Source organism: Homarus americanus, unplaced genomic scaffold (assembly GCF_018991925.1).
Source record: "Homarus americanus isolate GMGI-L3 unplaced genomic scaffold, GMGI_Hamer_2.0 scaffold39155, whole genome shotgun sequence".
Taxonomy (NCBI): domain Eukaryota; kingdom Metazoa; phylum Arthropoda; class Malacostraca; order Decapoda; family Nephropidae; genus Homarus; species Homarus americanus.
In genome coordinates this window covers 14,064,687-14,082,280 of record NW_024737042.1, presented here as the reverse complement: position 1 = coordinate 14,082,280, position 17,594 = coordinate 14,064,687, and the positions used below count along the sequence as shown (strand labels likewise).

Here is a 17,594-nt window from a genome sequence, read left to right as displayed (position 1 = left end):
TTTCATTCTTCCTTATATCAAGTGTCTTTACTTGGCAATGTTGTACAAGGTCTCCATCTCTACTGTACCTACTTGTACGTATGAAATGTGGTTTAGTATTTTCCATAGAGTGAAGTAAGCAATTCTCTCAGCAGGCTTCTAGCACATGAATTATCTTATGGTATTCTCTAAGGTTTTTAAGACACCTTTAACTCTCTCATCATTAAAAAAAAAAAAAAAAAAGGAAATCAATTTTAAAAGTTTTCTAGTAATTGTGAAAAGTACTTTAGGTTATTGCTATCCCAGGCTCATAACTAGATATGGTCCAATGTCTGACAGATGACATAAATTGTTACCGAGATCACAAAAACTTGCAGCTGGGACATCGACAAGAGACAAGAAATGTCCGTATGTGTTGCTAGTCTACCAAACCCTCCCAGCAAGTTGTGCTAGTAACAGACAAAGCTACACGCACATGTGTGAAGAAGGTGCAAACTCGGTGTCCTGAGGCCTCCTCACAAAGATTTTTGTGAGGAGGAAAGACTACTCACAACCACTATATTGTGGTATGTTTTAGGAGTGTCTTGACTATATACTTAAACAGTATACATATTTGTGTGATTTTCCTATATAGAAATCTAGGTGACTGATATTCTTCTTGTGATTCTTTTGCAGCTGGCAGGATTAAGTTACGGTTAAGTACAGGTTGTCTCGGATATACTGTATACCTTCCGTTCTGTCTCATGACTTGGGAGGTGGGACCCCTAGAAATCAAGTTCAAAATACCATATACAGTAGTCAGTTATGAGCCCAGGTATCACAAAACCTAACATAAATAAACATTCCTATCTTCTTCAAAATGACATTTGCCAACGTACTGCTCATTAGCTAAATGTTAAACTAAACATGCTTGAGCAAATGTCTTGGCAACTCAGTAATGACATTAATAACGTATTATTCAACGATCAAATTAGGATAAAAATGCTAGAGTTTATCAAATACACAAAAAGACAGCCATTACATATAAAAATGTATAATAAAAATATAAATATGCTGGAGACCAGATACACAGCCAAGTCCTTTAGTACACATGCAGGCTGAGACATTTATTGATGCTTCAGCTCAAAGGTCATCTCCAGTCACACTTTTTCAGCATTATTCTTGTCATTTTCTAAAAGATGGATGAACTTAAAAAAAAAGAACAAGTTTCAGAATAAAAATAAATAAATAATAATCAAACCACCTTCTCAACCTCCTACCACTGAGTCTGATATTAGTTGAGAAAAACCACATTGATAAATTATGAATGTTATAATTTAGTCTCTTATCCTTATTCAAATACTTGTATATACCAGTTCTTAAGTTAGGTACTACGGGGACGCCGCTATTAATATTTTATTTGGCAAACGGCAGACGGTTGAGACAGACCGCTGTACACAGGAGGTTAATAAACAGTACTATCTCCATTAACTCCTTCACTATTGGATGCCACTTTTAATTTTCTTTTGGCTAAAGAGAGAAAATTGTACTCAGCTTAGACACTTCTGTACACGAGGGGTTAATGAACGGAGTACGGTTAGAATTTATTTTTTGGAATAACGAACCGCTGGAGACAATGAACTTCTCTTCTAGTGATGTCATACCAAATGGTTGGCGTGATTGTGGAATTTATATTAATCAATTAAATTCTGAAAAAGTAGCTACACATTTCAAGATATTTAGGTGAAAAAAAAATTATTACCCCTTCACTGCAGAGACGCTACTTTTAATATTTTGTTTGCCGATTCCCATACACAAGTGGTTAATATCAGCAGTGAAACCTATGGATGTAACTCAGAAAACTAGTTATCCTCGAGAGCTATCCTTCATAAATCTTGCAATGTCCAAAATATCATATAATCTATTTGTTTGGCTTCTCACAACTATCCCATGAGATATATATTAATTAAAACTAGTTCATATATCATTCTTCAGAAAAATCAAGTAACTGAACATCCACTAGCAGTACTGTACCTGTTAAAATATCCTTTAAATCATAAATGTTCAAAGCAAATATAAAGCATTTCTTAAAAGTAAACTACAAATAAAATTGTAGCTGTCATTTTGATATTTCAATCAAGAATTTTATAACATCAATTAAAAAATCTTTAATCTCATAGGCAAAAAATATTTTTACAATTAAGGATACAGATAATTTGATATTGTTTTATAGCTGGCAAAAGCTATTAAGCAAGGTAATGAAATAATGATGATTAGCATTTCCATACATCAGCTGGCCAGGTGTTATGTGTCAACAAGAATTCCTGAACGATTAATTCTAAAGTTTGTCTCACCTGCTTGACACACCCTGGTAAAGACTCCCCACAGTATTGTGATTAATTGTACGACTTCTTCTGCTTCTCCACGAACCTCGAGGTTCAAACCCATATATCAGAAGCATTTATGGACAGAATAATGCATCAGCATCTCCTCCTTCGGTTCACGAATCTGAATCTTGGGGTTCATGGAGCAACAGGAGAGGCGACATGACTTTTGTGGGCGACTTTAGAATATAAAAAACAACTACAGGTACTCTGTTTTTCTAAAAGGATAAATGTCTGATTCTAGTATCTACAGAATGCATTTCAAGTATATTATATTTTTGCCAATACTGAGTTTGATTTCACACTAAAATTGGTTAGTGGATTGAATGACCTCGTTTACCAACGGAAGAACATCTGTTGAAAAATATAATGAAATTGAATGAATTATACGTTACATATATAGGTACCTCCTTCAACTTAAAACAACCACACCTGGCCTCTCATATTCTTTAAATAAACACTACCACAGATATTCCTAACTCTTTACGTACAGTATCTATCAACCTATCCATCTGGCTATGCAAAAATCACACGACCCTCTAAAGATTTTTGAACATGAAAGTTTAAAAAAAAAGAAAAAGAAAAAAGAATACAATCCTCATCAAACTGAAGAATCATATCTCCACATAACTGACAATGATGGGTCACATGAAACTCTGTAATGAATCATCTCTCAGCAGCTAAAATGGAAATGCAGACAATTGTTAAAGTTAAAACCTTTTTTTCAATTTCAAGAAAACTTTCCAGTTGCCGTACCTGAGAGTGCATAGCTATTAGGAAGATCACCTAATGAAAGCTCTAGTCTAGCCCTTAATCTGGGAGAATGTAATGACACGGCCAGTATTAAAATTATCAAATTCAACGAACATCTTGAGTTAAACCTTAAAAGCAAGTTTCATCAAGATCCACCACTTTGGTGTTTTAGTTGGTACATTCACAACATAGCTAGATGAATGAATGAACACACACACAGACACACTATTTCCACATCCCCTGCCACTCATCTCAATGCTAGGCGGGATATAATATGAGAAAAAAAATGGTCATCTTTAGAGAAATCTGTAGATCAAACAACTAAGTGCAGTGATATTTGAACATAGAAAACTACTGTATTACTATACTGAAGAGACAAATAATACCACTTTAGTTCCTCCATGGTAAACTCCAGCCATCTAATTCACTAAGTATATCATTGAGACACTGTATGTATATCATAGGCTTTAAGTGGCTTTTACGGGGATCTGGTTAAACAGTTGTGTACCATATACTGACAATGGTTTAGACAAAGTGTACCACCAGGGCCAGACAGAGTTAAAGTTAACCACTATAATGTAGGTACAGTTCATCTTTTCATCCTGTAAAGACCCTGAAGAAAACATATTTTTATATGAGGCAGCGGCATCATACACAAGTTGAAGATAACAAGAAATTTGGAGTTAATATATGTTAATGAACTAGCAATATCAACATGCATATCACAATATTAGTAAAAGCTTGTAAAAAAAAATCACACGAGAAAAAGTTGTGCTCAAAGAACAATATCTCAAATCAATTAATGCTAAAACTCTTGAGCAGGACTGGCAGTTGGCAGCAAAAGGCTCAGCATTAAACACACTGTTTTACACACAGCAAAAACTCCAACTGCAGAACCTTTGTCAGAAGTAGATGTAGAGCTGCCCTATCACTCTCTTCCATGTGAGAAATTCCAGCCACTTGAGCCAAGAACAAGACATCTTCCCCTTCAAGTGGTGTTTCTTCAGCAAGATCAGTTACTGAATCTTGTTTGCTGTGATTACTCTCTACAGTAGATTCAGATGAAATGCAGACAGCATCTTTTGTAGACTTGTTAAGTTGAGACTGAACTCCGGCTACACATTTGGATATTTTCTCACTGGAGGATGATAAGGCTTTGGGTCTCACCCCTCCACTAGCTGTGTGGGTGACTGGAAGCTTCTGCTCTTGTTTATTACCAGATGCTAACTGAGAATAACTATCTATTCCCCGTTTATCAAGATGAGTATGATCATCACTCACTCCCTTAGAACCAATCTGCTGAGCGTCATCATCGGTCAGTTTCGTCCATTCTGTTACTTCTTCGCCTTCTGTCACTGGATTTTCCTCAGCTTTCATAACCCCAGGAGTCTGTCCATAAAAAAGAAGATTATATAGACCTTTTGTAGTATGTCTAATTCCATCCATGATCCACCCCCCTTGCTTGGGTAGGTCACTGTCAACTGGCCTTTCTTCATTTTCCGATTGTTTCATTAATTCCGATGCTTCTCCTTTTAATCTTAATCTACTATGACTTTCTGGTTTCTTTCTGTGATTCCTCACTTTGTCCTCACATTTTGGGGATAGTTTCCCCCAGAGAAAACTTTTAGCATTGGAGTCAATTTCCATCTCACCAAATTCAAATTCACTGTCAAAAACCCCATCTTCCCCTCTAACGTCCTCTAGTTCCTGAAGCCAATCTTCTTCTTCATCCTCCAAAGGAAGCTGAAAATCTGCTGCATCAAAGGCAGACTCTGGAGAACAACTTAAGAAATATACAAAGCTCTCCTCTCTTCGAAGGAGATTTGCTATATTCTTGTCTTCTCTACTATGGCTGCCACCTTCAGGGATTGGTACTGAACTTGTAGATTTAATATTTTTATCTTCAAGTGAAAAATCTGCAATTGCTCCAAAGTTTCCCAAATTTCTTCTATCCTTCATCACTCCGGCCCAATACTGAAGAACAGCAGCATTATTGACTGACACAACATCCCCTCCGACCGAGCTGCCACTCTGACTCTCCAAAGACTCGGTGCGGGAGAGCAGCATACCGGTAGTGTTCAGAGGACAAGAAGGTTTGAATAACGAGGCATATGGGGGATGTACGTTCACGTCAGAAATGGTTGAGTCTACTGAATTTGCTTGCGATACATTTGAATCAATAAGTGGAATGTCAAGCTCATCAATATTCATAAATGAATCTTTAACAGTATCTGATTTGACACTAGACAGCCATTGAGAATCAGGAGAGCCCACCTCCCTCGATGACCACTTATACTCACTATCCCTATCAGTAACAATATCTGAGTGAGTATATGCTTCTGATTTTTCATTCCCAGAGAGAGGTGAAACATACCTTAACCGAGTCAATTCATCATTAGGCCTTACAGCCATAGGCACCTTACCTCCTTTAACCCCCAATAATTTGTCTTCCACAGGCTTCAAGATACTCGAAGAAGGTTGGAATAATTTCTCGCTACAGACTTTGACTTTATGAACATTATACTTCTCATATTTTTCAAATGCCAGCGGATTAAAGTCAATAGTTTCCATGGCAACTGATTTCTCAGGAATATCCATCACTTTCATATTACCTAGTATTTCAGGGCCATTCATGCATAGCTCTCTAACAGCTGGGGTAAATACAAGTGGAGTGACCTCGGTTTCTTTGGCAAATAATTCCTGATCTTCACTGAATGTATTTACACCCTCATTCTCCACTCTAACTGTAGTTTTATCCTCAGTACTTACAGATTTATTCCAACGAACTGATTCACATTCAGGATCAATCCTCATGTAACTCATTTCTTCCTCAACAACTGCAAGTATTAATGGTTCTCTTTCAATCTTTTTTGGTTTAGCATGGACCCTCTCTGGAAGCTGATACTGACTCTTGTTAATGACAAATACATCAATGAACTCTTGTGTACCTTCCTCGGCAGAAGCATACATTAGAGCCCTCAGCATCTCCTCTTCGGCCAGAGAGCAAACCGGAATATCTTCGACATCACTGGTGCAATACAACTCACTGTCGTCCCTCTCGAACGCTTCCAAATAATTATCATCGTTCCTTAAGGGATATTCCTCATCTTCAGGTAAACTAACACATTCTTCATGTAAAAAGCTGTCAGAGCTTACAGCAAGCATTTCATCACTTGGAGCATGAATAAGTATCTGTGGAATATCTAACCTTGATGCATCATATTTTAATGTTTTATCCTCTGAAGCTGTTTTATAATTTTCACCAGTAATACCAATCCTTCTGGAGTTTATAAATAAAATTGGATTATCGCTACAGTCAACTTCTTGTGGATCTATAAATGTTACTCCTGAATCTAACAGAGGATCTGAGGCCATCTCCTGGGACACAAACTCTAACTCCACCTGCTCCATACTCTCCATGGCGTGCATGACGTGAAGACTCTCTCGTCTTCTGTCTTCACTGTTTGTACCTACACCAGATGCATTTGTGTTCTTCTCATCCTTATTTAAATATCCATTTAATGAATTTTTCCCTGAAGCATCATTACTTTCCACATACAATGACTCTTTGTCTGGTATGATATTTACATTTTCTAATAACACAAAGGAATGTGAGTGATCCATTTCACTACAGATTGATACTTCATGCTGGTTTACTATATCATCATTACATCCCTCAGAGTTAAGCTCGCCTAAATCCTGAGTTACATTGTCCTTAGTTTCTTCCATGGTGTGTAACAGTTCACCTGTTCTAAGAACATCTTCATAAACAAGTTGATTATCCTTTACAGGGTCTTGAGATGTTTCAATGGTGCCCGCATATTGTGGTACACATGCAGTAGTATTAGCCATCACAGACTGTTCACCAGTAGTAAGCTTTTCATTCTCCCTTAACTCACCCTCATCACAGGTGTTACTGGGAACACTTTTCAATACAGTCTGTGTGGACGTATCTATTTCCTCATTACTCAACATACAATTTCTGACATCTGCTTCTACAACCAAACATTTGTCAAATAACTCAGTCTGTACTTGTTCAATAATGGTATTCATTATATTGGGAGATTCAATATTTTGCAATGGAGCTATTGAGGTATTTACTGCTAAGAGAACTTCATGTATGGGCTCCACTATTGGGTGAAGATACAGGGAGGAGCAGTCTACTGGAGGTATTTCATTGAGAAACTGTTGGGTAAATTCTTCAAAACGTTCCTGCAAGGGTGTACTAAAGGTGTGAACTTTGCAACTTTTTTCTAGAGCAACCCTTTTGTAGTCAATTTCAAAACGACATAAGGCATATTCAAAATTATGTTTAAGTACCGGAATTTTCTCGAGACTTTCCATTTGAAGATTCCTGGCAACAGATGCGACAATACTTGAACATGGACTCTGCCACAGTAATTCAACTTTCTCACACTCAGGTACAGATGAATCTAATTTGAAAATCCTATCAAACCTCATTGGCTTCTGCATCACATCTTCAGCTGGACCAACAACAATAAGTTCTTTGATTCTTTGCAATTGTGTGAGAGGTTGTTGTTGAAGAGGTTTTTCATCTAATGCAACATCACTACACATACTTTCATCTAATGCAACATCTTGACACATAAGCTCTTTGACAATTTTTGCAAAACGGTTATCCTCTGCATCAAATGATGAGGACAAGTCTCCATCATCTCCGAATGGCTTAACACTTGCATAAACTTTAAATTCTTCATCACCTTCATCGCTGTCAAAAACTGTACTCTGATCCTTTCCAGTATATGGCAGAGCTCCAAACCAGACATTCTCATACACTTTATCCTTATCACGTTTTTTACGCTCATTATTTCTGCTAGCACGAGATTCTTGTGGTAGCTCATTATCACCTTTCTGAGTGTCTATTTTCTTGGTTCTATTTGATGGGTCCTCAAATGAGACCCAGTTCCTCATTGCCTCTTTCAGTCGTCTGGGAGGAAGAGGAAGAACATTGTTACTTGACTGTTTATAAGAGGAATCACTATGCATGTCGTCTCTTGCACTGTGACTTTTATTTTCACCTTCAGTAATTTGCATTCCTAATTCAATATTTTTGTTATTTGAATTACCATTCTCATTTAATTCATGCTGCAACTGATCATCAATTTTTGGTACATCTTTATGAATGACTTCCTCAGTCTTTAAGGAGTTTGTTTTGCTTTCTGTTTGGGCTTCAGAGTCATTCAGTGCACTTTCACATATGACTTCAGGAGCCACAGTATCCAAGTCATTTACTGTCCCTTGGGATATACGAGTAACTTCCTTCTTGCTGGTCTCGTGCAAATCATTGTCCTTTTTAATTTCAGTATCATTATTCAGCTTATTTTCTCTCATTTCAACTTGGCTGCTTGACATCTGACCACCACTTTTCACTGGATGCTCACGTATCGTTGCATCACATCCACCCCAGTCAAAATCGTCAAACTTGGCCCAAGAGGAAACGACAAAATCCTTGGGAAGTGTCTGGGCGTGGGCATCCCATATGGTACAAGGCTGGGGTTCACTCCCAACGTGTTTGGAATGTTCCGAGGACCTTTTAGCAATGGGATCCTTATTACCTATTGGAGATGAAGTTAAAAGACCTGGTATTTGTGTGTTCTCCTTTTTAACCTGGTCTCTGCTTGTAGCCGACTTGACCGCATCATTATTAGTATAGATCGTCTCCTTTTCTCGAGCTTTTGTTGAAACTGCTCTTGGTATAACTTGCCTTTTTCCTACAGTTTGAGATGCTCCCGCTTTATCTTTGGGTGATGATACAGTTTTATTTGTACCATCAACGTTATGTAACTTTTCCTTGTGTAATGTTTTTGCCTGGGTATTTTTGTTGTTTATTTCTTTGGTGCTTTTTGATACAGCAGGCAAAGAAATTTCCTTTTTGGTATTTACTTTTTGGTTAGTTTTCTTCTCACTGGCACTGGAATGGTGTGAAACCTTTGAACCAGATTTAGATTTATCACTTGAAGAAAAATTATTCATCTTTAATTTTTCTTTTATATTTGTAAATGTTTTGGTGGCTCTGGAGGACTTTGTGGGTCCTTCCTTATTGACCTGACCTGGAAAAGTGAGGCTTTTGACCTGTGAATTAGGTAAAATGGAGGTCTTCTTAGATTTCCCTCTCAAAAGGGATTTAACTTTTTTTCGAGATGGACTGCCACTGTGATCTCTGTTCTTGAAGCGTGCGTATGTTATATCGCTAGTTTCTGGACTGTCGCCCCTTAAAGACATAACTGTACTGTGATTTTCAAGATTTTGAATTTTTTTTCCACTAGTAACTAATCTCTGAGGACTTGAGGATGTCTTTCTATTCTGAGAGTTAATGTTTTCCTTAAGAGGTCTTACAGTAGCATGTGAGATCACTTTAGTCTTAGCTCTTGCTTCTTGAGTTTGTAATCTCCGGCCACTTCCTCTCTGACCTTCCAAGGGCGAAGATTTAAGCTACAAGGGAAGAAAATGAGAGGAGAAAAGGGAATCCATAGATAAGACAGTCATTAGAAGATACTGTACTATACAATTATACAAACCCTACATAGATTCCTTACATATAACCTAAAATTCCTTAAAATTCTGGTAAATATAATATACAGAAATTGAAGACCATCATAATAATAGCTATAATCTTTTTTTTTTTACTGCAATTTAAACAGATCAACAGAGGAAGAGTCATAACCAAACACTTTAGCAGCACCTGACAATGACTACTTCAGGTACAATAAAACCTACTGCAAAGGTCAAAACATCTATTAGGGAAATCTGGACTGCTAGTTTGGTTACCACACGAGTGAAGCAGTCTGCCACCTGCTTACACTGAGGAACAACAACAGTGGGCAAAGAGAGAAGGTTACCTGAGGAATTATACATAGAGAAATAAACAGACAAAAGGAAGTGTATAAAAAGACAGAACAAAGGAGATATGAGGGGATCAAACAAATGATGAGGAATTAGACATACGACAGATCACCAAGTGTACTGCTGTCTTAAAGTAGCTTAAAAAAATGCTTTCGGGGGCAGTAGCTGAGGCCAACTGGTTGTGGTATATCTCCATTATACACAAGGTAACACATAAAACACTAAACTTACAATCATTGGCATGCCTTATAAATTATCTATTACTGTAATTCTCTCACTACTTGTATGTCTGACTTAGAGCACAGATGATAAAAGCCATTCCCCTACTGAAGCTGGTTGTTATTCATACGATGTGCACACAAAAAGAGATGCCATAACAGATAAAAGTCAATGGGGAGAGTAACAATAATAAGGTGAGGCATTCAGAGTACTGTACATGGAAAGTAGTGTTTCATGTAGGAGATATGGTTGACAAAAAAGTAACATCAAAAAGCTCATTCTGTGTTACATCTCCATAAACAGCCAAGTGTGAGCATAATAGTTCCTGATGTGCAATGGCAATCTCTTCATCTGTAGTATAAATGCACTGCCACGAATCGTTGCAGCTCACCTTTTTAACGGGACTTTGTCTTTCTCTCATCACCACCTGATCCCTTCGAGTGGGGGAGAGGTCGAGGAGTCCGGGAACCTCCTGAACTATGGACCCCAGTCGAGAATCAACTGGGGACCCTTCTTGAGGCCCGGTAGTTGTCCCATTCCTAGACCCAGTCTGACCACCGTACAGAGACAGTTCCCAGAGTTAGACAAGCTAAGCATATATGCCTTTGTTAATAGGGCCATGTTAAGAGTGCACCCCGAAGTTCACCAGACACTCAAAATACTCTACCTTAATCTTTATTAAATTTGGATATAGACCACCACCAAGTATCCATATGATAAATTACCTTTGTAAAAAAAAGAAAAGAAAAAGAAGTTTACAAATAAGAATGTTACTAACCACAGCCCAGAGGTATGAATGAGGCATCCCTGGTAAACTTACAGTTCACTCAAGATATTAATAAATTAATCAAATAATAAAACTAAACAAGTATAAAAAATAAATAAAAAATCTAAAACTCTACAATAAAATTACTGACTGTAAAAAAAAAAGCAATGAACCAAATTAATGCAGTTATCTATAAGCAATTGTGCTGCTCCAATACTGTGGCTCTTCCATCCAACTTACCAACCAACAGAGAATCACAAAAGCTGACAACAGTATGTCCGTTACATTACCCTGGTGTATGAACTATAAAATTCGTGAAAGCATAAAAATAAATGATAAATACATAAAAAAAAGGTTCAGTTATGCTATTTACATTCTATCTCTCATTAAGATATAAGCACAGTACCTGTACAGTATTTACATATCTAAGAAAAGATCAAATACCATGAAGGAACAATAAAAGGAATCAAACAAACTTGTACAAAAGAGAAGATTTAAGTCAAAGATGAGATAAAGAAAAGAGAAAAATGACCAAGTATGATGAATCAACGTGAGAATCTGGTGCCTAATAAGCCTCAAGTCAGATACAGTGTCAGGTATACTACATATGTAAACCAACTTGTCCACCCAGATATGTGTTGCCACGATTAAGTGAATTTGTTTCTTCTATTTCTTTCACGTTTCACCTTCTAGTATTTCCTAACTACTGCACTCCTGTTACGTCCAATCTGATCAATAGTTATGTCAATGTGTCATATGTGTTTCTCTTATGCTCCTCTTTCTCCAGGAACTGCAAACACAGGTAGAATCTTGCCCCTGCCAGATTATCATCTCCCATGTGTTACAAAATCCACAGCAAAGTTTGAACCATTTGCTGAAGACCTCTTGATGCTGGTGCTGTTATCCCACAAAAATTTTAAATCACTACTTCCTTACACTGCAAAAAGCCACAACAGGAAGGATGACAGTTAATTCAACATGTATTTGTTACTGGAAAGGTACAAGGAAATGGAAAGATCATTTCATGGAGGACACATTGGGTTATATCAGCAAATGGTCCATAATATTGGTGGAGGTAATGGTGGTAGCAGTGGTAGTGGCAATTGGTGATGGCGGTGGTGGTGGTGATGGCAGTGGTGGTGGCGGTGGTGAAGGCAGTGGTGATGACAGTGATGGTAGTGGTGATGACAGTGGTGGTGGTGGTGATGACAGTGGTGGTGGTGATGGCAATGGCAATGGTGGAGGTGGTGGCAGTGATGGTGGTGGTAGCAGTAGTGGTAATGGAGGTAATGGTGGTGGTAAACAACTTCAAAATTTGACAACATAGCCATACTTTGGAATAACAACAGAATGAACAAACACAAGAAGCACTGGAGACACAATTCCTAGCCCTATGTGAAAAGTAAAGACAGTGAACAAGAAGAACACCGAATATAAAAGACTGGGACATGGAAGAGAGAAGAAAGTCCTCATGAAATAACAGAAGTAGAATCATGTTATGACTAAATGCCACCTAACTTGAGTCAAACAGCCTTATATATTATCACTACTCAATTTAGCTGGTCATAACTTAAATAATTGGAAAAAACAGTTATACATTTCACAGATAAAAGCAAAATGCAAAGGCCTACAAATGATGACGACAAGAAATGGTTATCTTCAACCTTACAGTGGCGATTATGAGCATACACAACAATAATCCCTAATTCTCATATTCCTTGTTTACCAAAAGAGTGTAAGAAGGTAAACAATGGAGGATGCCATAAAAAGAATAAATGAAATGAGAAGTGAGATTTGAAATGAGACAGAGAGACACAGAGGCACTGTAACTGATATACTGAAGAATGATACATGTGAGTCCCTGTAGCTGACATATTGGACGAAGGAATCACATGAGCCACTGTATTATTTCACATCTATTATTGTAACTATTTATTCTGAATTAAGGACTACAATAATCAAACCTAAAACTAATCAAACTAAAATAAAATATATATACAAACAGTACCTAAATTTACAAGTCCTTGATGTAACTTAACATACCTCTTCGTTGGGGGACATCACCGAGGTCTTAGGGGACATCGACCTCTTATTGTCTTTGTTGCTGTTCTCCTCGTTCTCTTGACTGTCTTGGGGGCTGTAAAAGTAATACTGTATTTATATAATGTTTCTTATGGTTCATTTTCATCTCTTAAGTAGTCAACAACAAAATTATCACATCCTTGGGGTCCATTGGAACTGGGAAAGAGCAAATACCTCAGCCACTCATGGTAATTATTGGGGTGGCAATTTTTGTTGTTGACTGTACTTTATGCTTATTAACCCTTAACTGGCAACTGAAGATTCCCCGTTCCATCCCCATATGAGCAAAATTGGAATGCAAGGAATATGAAATGTCTTCTGATGATGTCCACCATCCCTACAACTACCTTCCACTGATGATGGTCACCATCCCTACAGCTACCATCCACCAAGGATGGTCACTTTCCCTACAGATAACTTACACCAATGATGGCCACCATTCCTACAGCTACCTTCCACCGATGATGGCCACCGTCCCTACAGCTACCTTCCACTGTTGACCGCCACCATCCCTACAGCTAACTTCCATCGATGATGGCCACCAATCCTACAGCTACCTTCCACCGATGATGGCCACCGTCCCTACAGCTAACTTCCACCAATGATGGCCACCGTCCCTACAGCTAACTTACACCAATGATGGCCACCGTCCTTACAGCTAACTTCCACCGATGATGGCCGCCATCCCTACAGCTAACTTCCACCGGTGATGGCCGCCATCCCTACAGCTAATTTCCACCGATGATGGCCGCCATCCCTACAGCTAACTTCCACCAATAATGGCCGCCATCCCTACAGCTAATTTCCACTGATAATGGCCGCCATCCCTACAGCTAACTTCCACCGATAATGGCCGCCATCCCTACAGCTAATCTCCACTGATGACGGCCACTGTTTAGGGTTTAAAGTCTTGTTCATGTTATCTTAAAGCAACAAAGTAATGAATATTCCCAATTCCCAGTAAAACACCTAAAAGCTTAAAACTACAGACAAAACTTAATAATTAATCATAGTTCTCCATTGTTTAACAACATTCACAATCAGTTGCCATAAGAAGCAGTTCTTGAAAAGCCTCTTCCACACAAGCTCTTTTTTGTTTGTGTCGCGCAGCTTAGAAATGAATGGAGTTCAATGGGATATTGCACGCAGACATCCATTGAACTAGTGATTTCTAAGTTGTGTGACAAAAAAAAAAAATGCCCATGTGAGTCCTAAACTCCTCATTTATACCTCACCCCTCTTTCCTCCACTACCAACTAATGTCTAAAACTTCTTCATTTTGTTATTTCATCTATAAATAATGTTCACCCACAACCACTCACCCCCTTGATCATGTTCCAAATATTCATCAAGAACAAACTCCATACAGTACACCAGGGGACAAATGTTCACTCCTTCCCAAACTGAAGCAGTATTGACCACAAAGGAAATAAAACAACACACCTGCACCAGTAGATAGTCAGTGTAAATAACTTGGAGACTATTTCCATGACTCAGACTCACCACGGAATGAACTCTTGTCCCATGACTGTACAGTACATAAATAGAAGGACGAATAGGCATCGAGAGAGAAATGGATCTAAGTGTAAAGAACCAATCTGATGGCTGATGACAATGTAATTAATTAAATATTCTCCTGGTAGAGTATTTGCCTAGTGATAAGACAATGGTCCTTTTTGAGGACAGTACAGTACTGTATCACAATGTGGCATAACAAATTGGGGCAGCAACTGATATGAGTTTAGTTACGGGAATGCCTTACAATAATTTATCCTTGATTCATATTACAAGCACAAATATTAAGGTTCTTGTAATTTACCTTGATTTTTCTAATTAAAAAGGCATTTTCATAAAACAGGGTATAAAGATGGAGTTGTCATTAGCTCCCTCCTCCATAACTCAGAACAAGTGGATCAATATGAATCTCTCATGAATATGTATTATAGTAAACCCTTTGGTGGAGTTGCTTATACTGTACTGGCTGTATTTACCTGCTTGGACGCTGCTCCTGAGTTGCAGCAGGAGAGGTGGGATCCTCCTCATCATCTGAGGCAAATGGGTCCACGAGCTGCTTGTGCGTCATTAACACGGGTCGTTCACCACTGCTACTGTTGCTACTCAACGATGCCTGTAGGGGATAATTATCATGTTATTTTCTTAGTACAGTATTGATATATGTACTGTACTAACATATATGTAAGCCTGTACAGTGTTTACATATACAGGTACATAAGAAAATATTGTATCAATATGTACAATATTCCAAGACCTCAAAGATACTGACTCAGTCAATTTATCACAGTGACAATTAATGCCTGCATGTATGGGTTAACCCTTTAGTTCACTTCAGTCTTTAGAAAGGAACTAAGTTTACTGTATATCTTTTTTGGCTTCACAGTTCATAATGACAGTGAACACATTAACATCTGTACAAGATTGAAGAAAAATCTCTTATGTATAGCACCAGTAGCAGACAAAGTACAGTAGTCAAGTTGAAGTTTCCTCACGAGAAACATATCCTGCAGCCTTCACACACTTTGAGCTCGATTACAAGAACTTACAGTTGAATTCCTATTTTCTGTCTTGGCTAGTTTTTCACGAGTGGGCGAGAGAACTTTGGTACCAATTTTGAAGATTTCTGACGTGATAGATTTAGACGACGCTAAAAGACGCTCCTTTGCTGAAGGAGTCGTGGAAAGATTACTTCCGTCCTTCTCTGGGCCGTACTCCCCACTCTTTCTTTTGCTTGAATTTGTTGAAGATCTGCAACAATAAAAATATTGATATAACAATTTATCACAAAGATTGACTTACAAACTTATTTTAGGGTGTAAAGTTTACACCCTAAAACAAGTTTATAAATCAATCTATTTCATTTACTGTACCATAAAAAATGACATTCACTGGGTTGAAAGCATAGAAAATTATAAAGATTTCCACACTGGTTAGAAGGTGTATTGTATAACTAATTATTTCACACAGTTGATTTGCCAGTAAGACTTTCTATTTCCACTTTTATACGTACACAATATACTGTACATCGGACATAAAGGTCGAGGTCAAAAGTTTGCTCCCTCCCATTATGAAGCTGTATTGACCCCATATGAGACAAAACAGCATAACTTCACCAAATGGCAGTCAGGGTAAGTAAGTATGGAGACTCATTATCGTGACTGAGTTTCACCAGGGGCAGTGAACTTTTGTTTGCAACTGTACCTTGTTTTGCTCATTCCACTGAAATACTTCACAAAAATATTCCTACACCTTAAAAACTACTAGACAGAAATAAAAGATTGACTGACTATCATAGCACTGGCACCATACTAGTCGAGTCCTCAACACCCGTGAAAAATATGAAACAAAATAGGTACGATAATTACTTTTGCGAACTCTGACTCGATTCAGATGTCCTTCGTATTCTGGCTTCTGTGGTTCTGTTGTCATTTTCGTTCTCTCCCGGTGTGCTAATGTGGGAGGAGAGTCGTTGTAGATTGCAGTTGTCGTCATGAGATCGGAGGTTAAGGATGTCGTCATCGCCAGAGTTAGTGTCTAGTCGACCAACAGTGTACGAAGACTCAGCTGCTGTGTCCCCAATTTGAGCGACCTCCAATTCATGACCTGTTAGTGACGAATGGCAAGAAAGTATACTGTACCATCTCCACAAAAGTTATTTGCTCTAAGAATTCTACAATATATTAAACCAAATACCTAACCTAGCCTAGCCTAACCTAACCTAACCTAGCCTAGCCTAGCCTAGCCTAGCCTAGCCTAGCCTAGCCTAACCTATGGCAATATATTGAACTGAGTACAAATACATTCAGCAATATATCAAATTGAGTAAAAATATGTTGGTCAATACAGTGTGTGCAATATATTACCCCCCGAAAAAAAAAATAAATAAATAAAGAAAATATTTTAATCAATCAGTTGGTTGATAAGAGAGTTATGTGGAAGAAGCAACAAGATACAGTACAGTATTACAGTACTGTAGTTCTTACCAACAAAACACAATTCTAATCATTTATTATTTCACATGAAGATGTACCATGCTTATGACCTCTCAGAGCTGCATCCTATTTCAAGATATTTTTTATTATAAAATATCTTGAAGGAATGGACAGCTGATAGACCAATGGATAAATGAGTATGACAAAACATGAATGATGCAGATGGATGCTCCAGTGTAATAATGAAATCACAAATTGGTTGGAGTAATTAATTATTTGCAGATTATTTATCCATTAACATTTCACAGGTCTTGAAAAATCTGCAGATATTTAACATCTTTAAAAATCAGAGAGAGTTTACACTGAGGACTGGAAGGAGGTGGTCAAGTGGATGGCTCCCATTTCAGTTCTTAGTGGAAAGTAAGACTATGGATCACTACTGTATATGACATCAACATTCCTATGAACCTCAAAATTTCAGGGTACAGAACACATTAAACTGGAACCATACTAAAATTACCGATATCAAAATATGTCAGAGGCTTCATCAATACATCAAGTGGGGAGACCAATGAGGGAGCCGGCTACAAGGAATGAAGTGAAGCAAACAAGGTGATTAAG

The 17,594-nt window shown here is 37.9% G+C and overlaps 1 protein-coding gene across 1 annotated transcript in view; it reads right to left on the bottom strand.

The window, feature by feature from the left end:
* Positions 1-17,594, bottom strand: part of LOC121872732 (EH domain-binding protein 1-like protein 1) — a 36,732-nt gene that overhangs the window by 7,810 nt on the left and 11,328 nt on the right. The window contains exons 4-9 of the mRNA XM_042375756.1: positions 16,407-16,644; positions 15,588-15,789; positions 15,018-15,154; positions 12,988-13,081; positions 10,570-10,728; positions 3,993-4,484 (exon numbers count right to left, since the gene is read on the bottom strand). Of these exons, the coding sequence (XP_042231690.1) occupies positions 3,993-4,484; positions 10,570-10,728; positions 12,988-13,081; positions 15,018-15,154; positions 15,588-15,789; positions 16,407-16,644 (1,322 nt within the window). The remainder of the gene's footprint in view (positions 1-3,992; positions 4,485-10,569; positions 10,729-12,987; positions 13,082-15,017; positions 15,155-15,587; positions 15,790-16,406; positions 16,645-17,594) is intronic.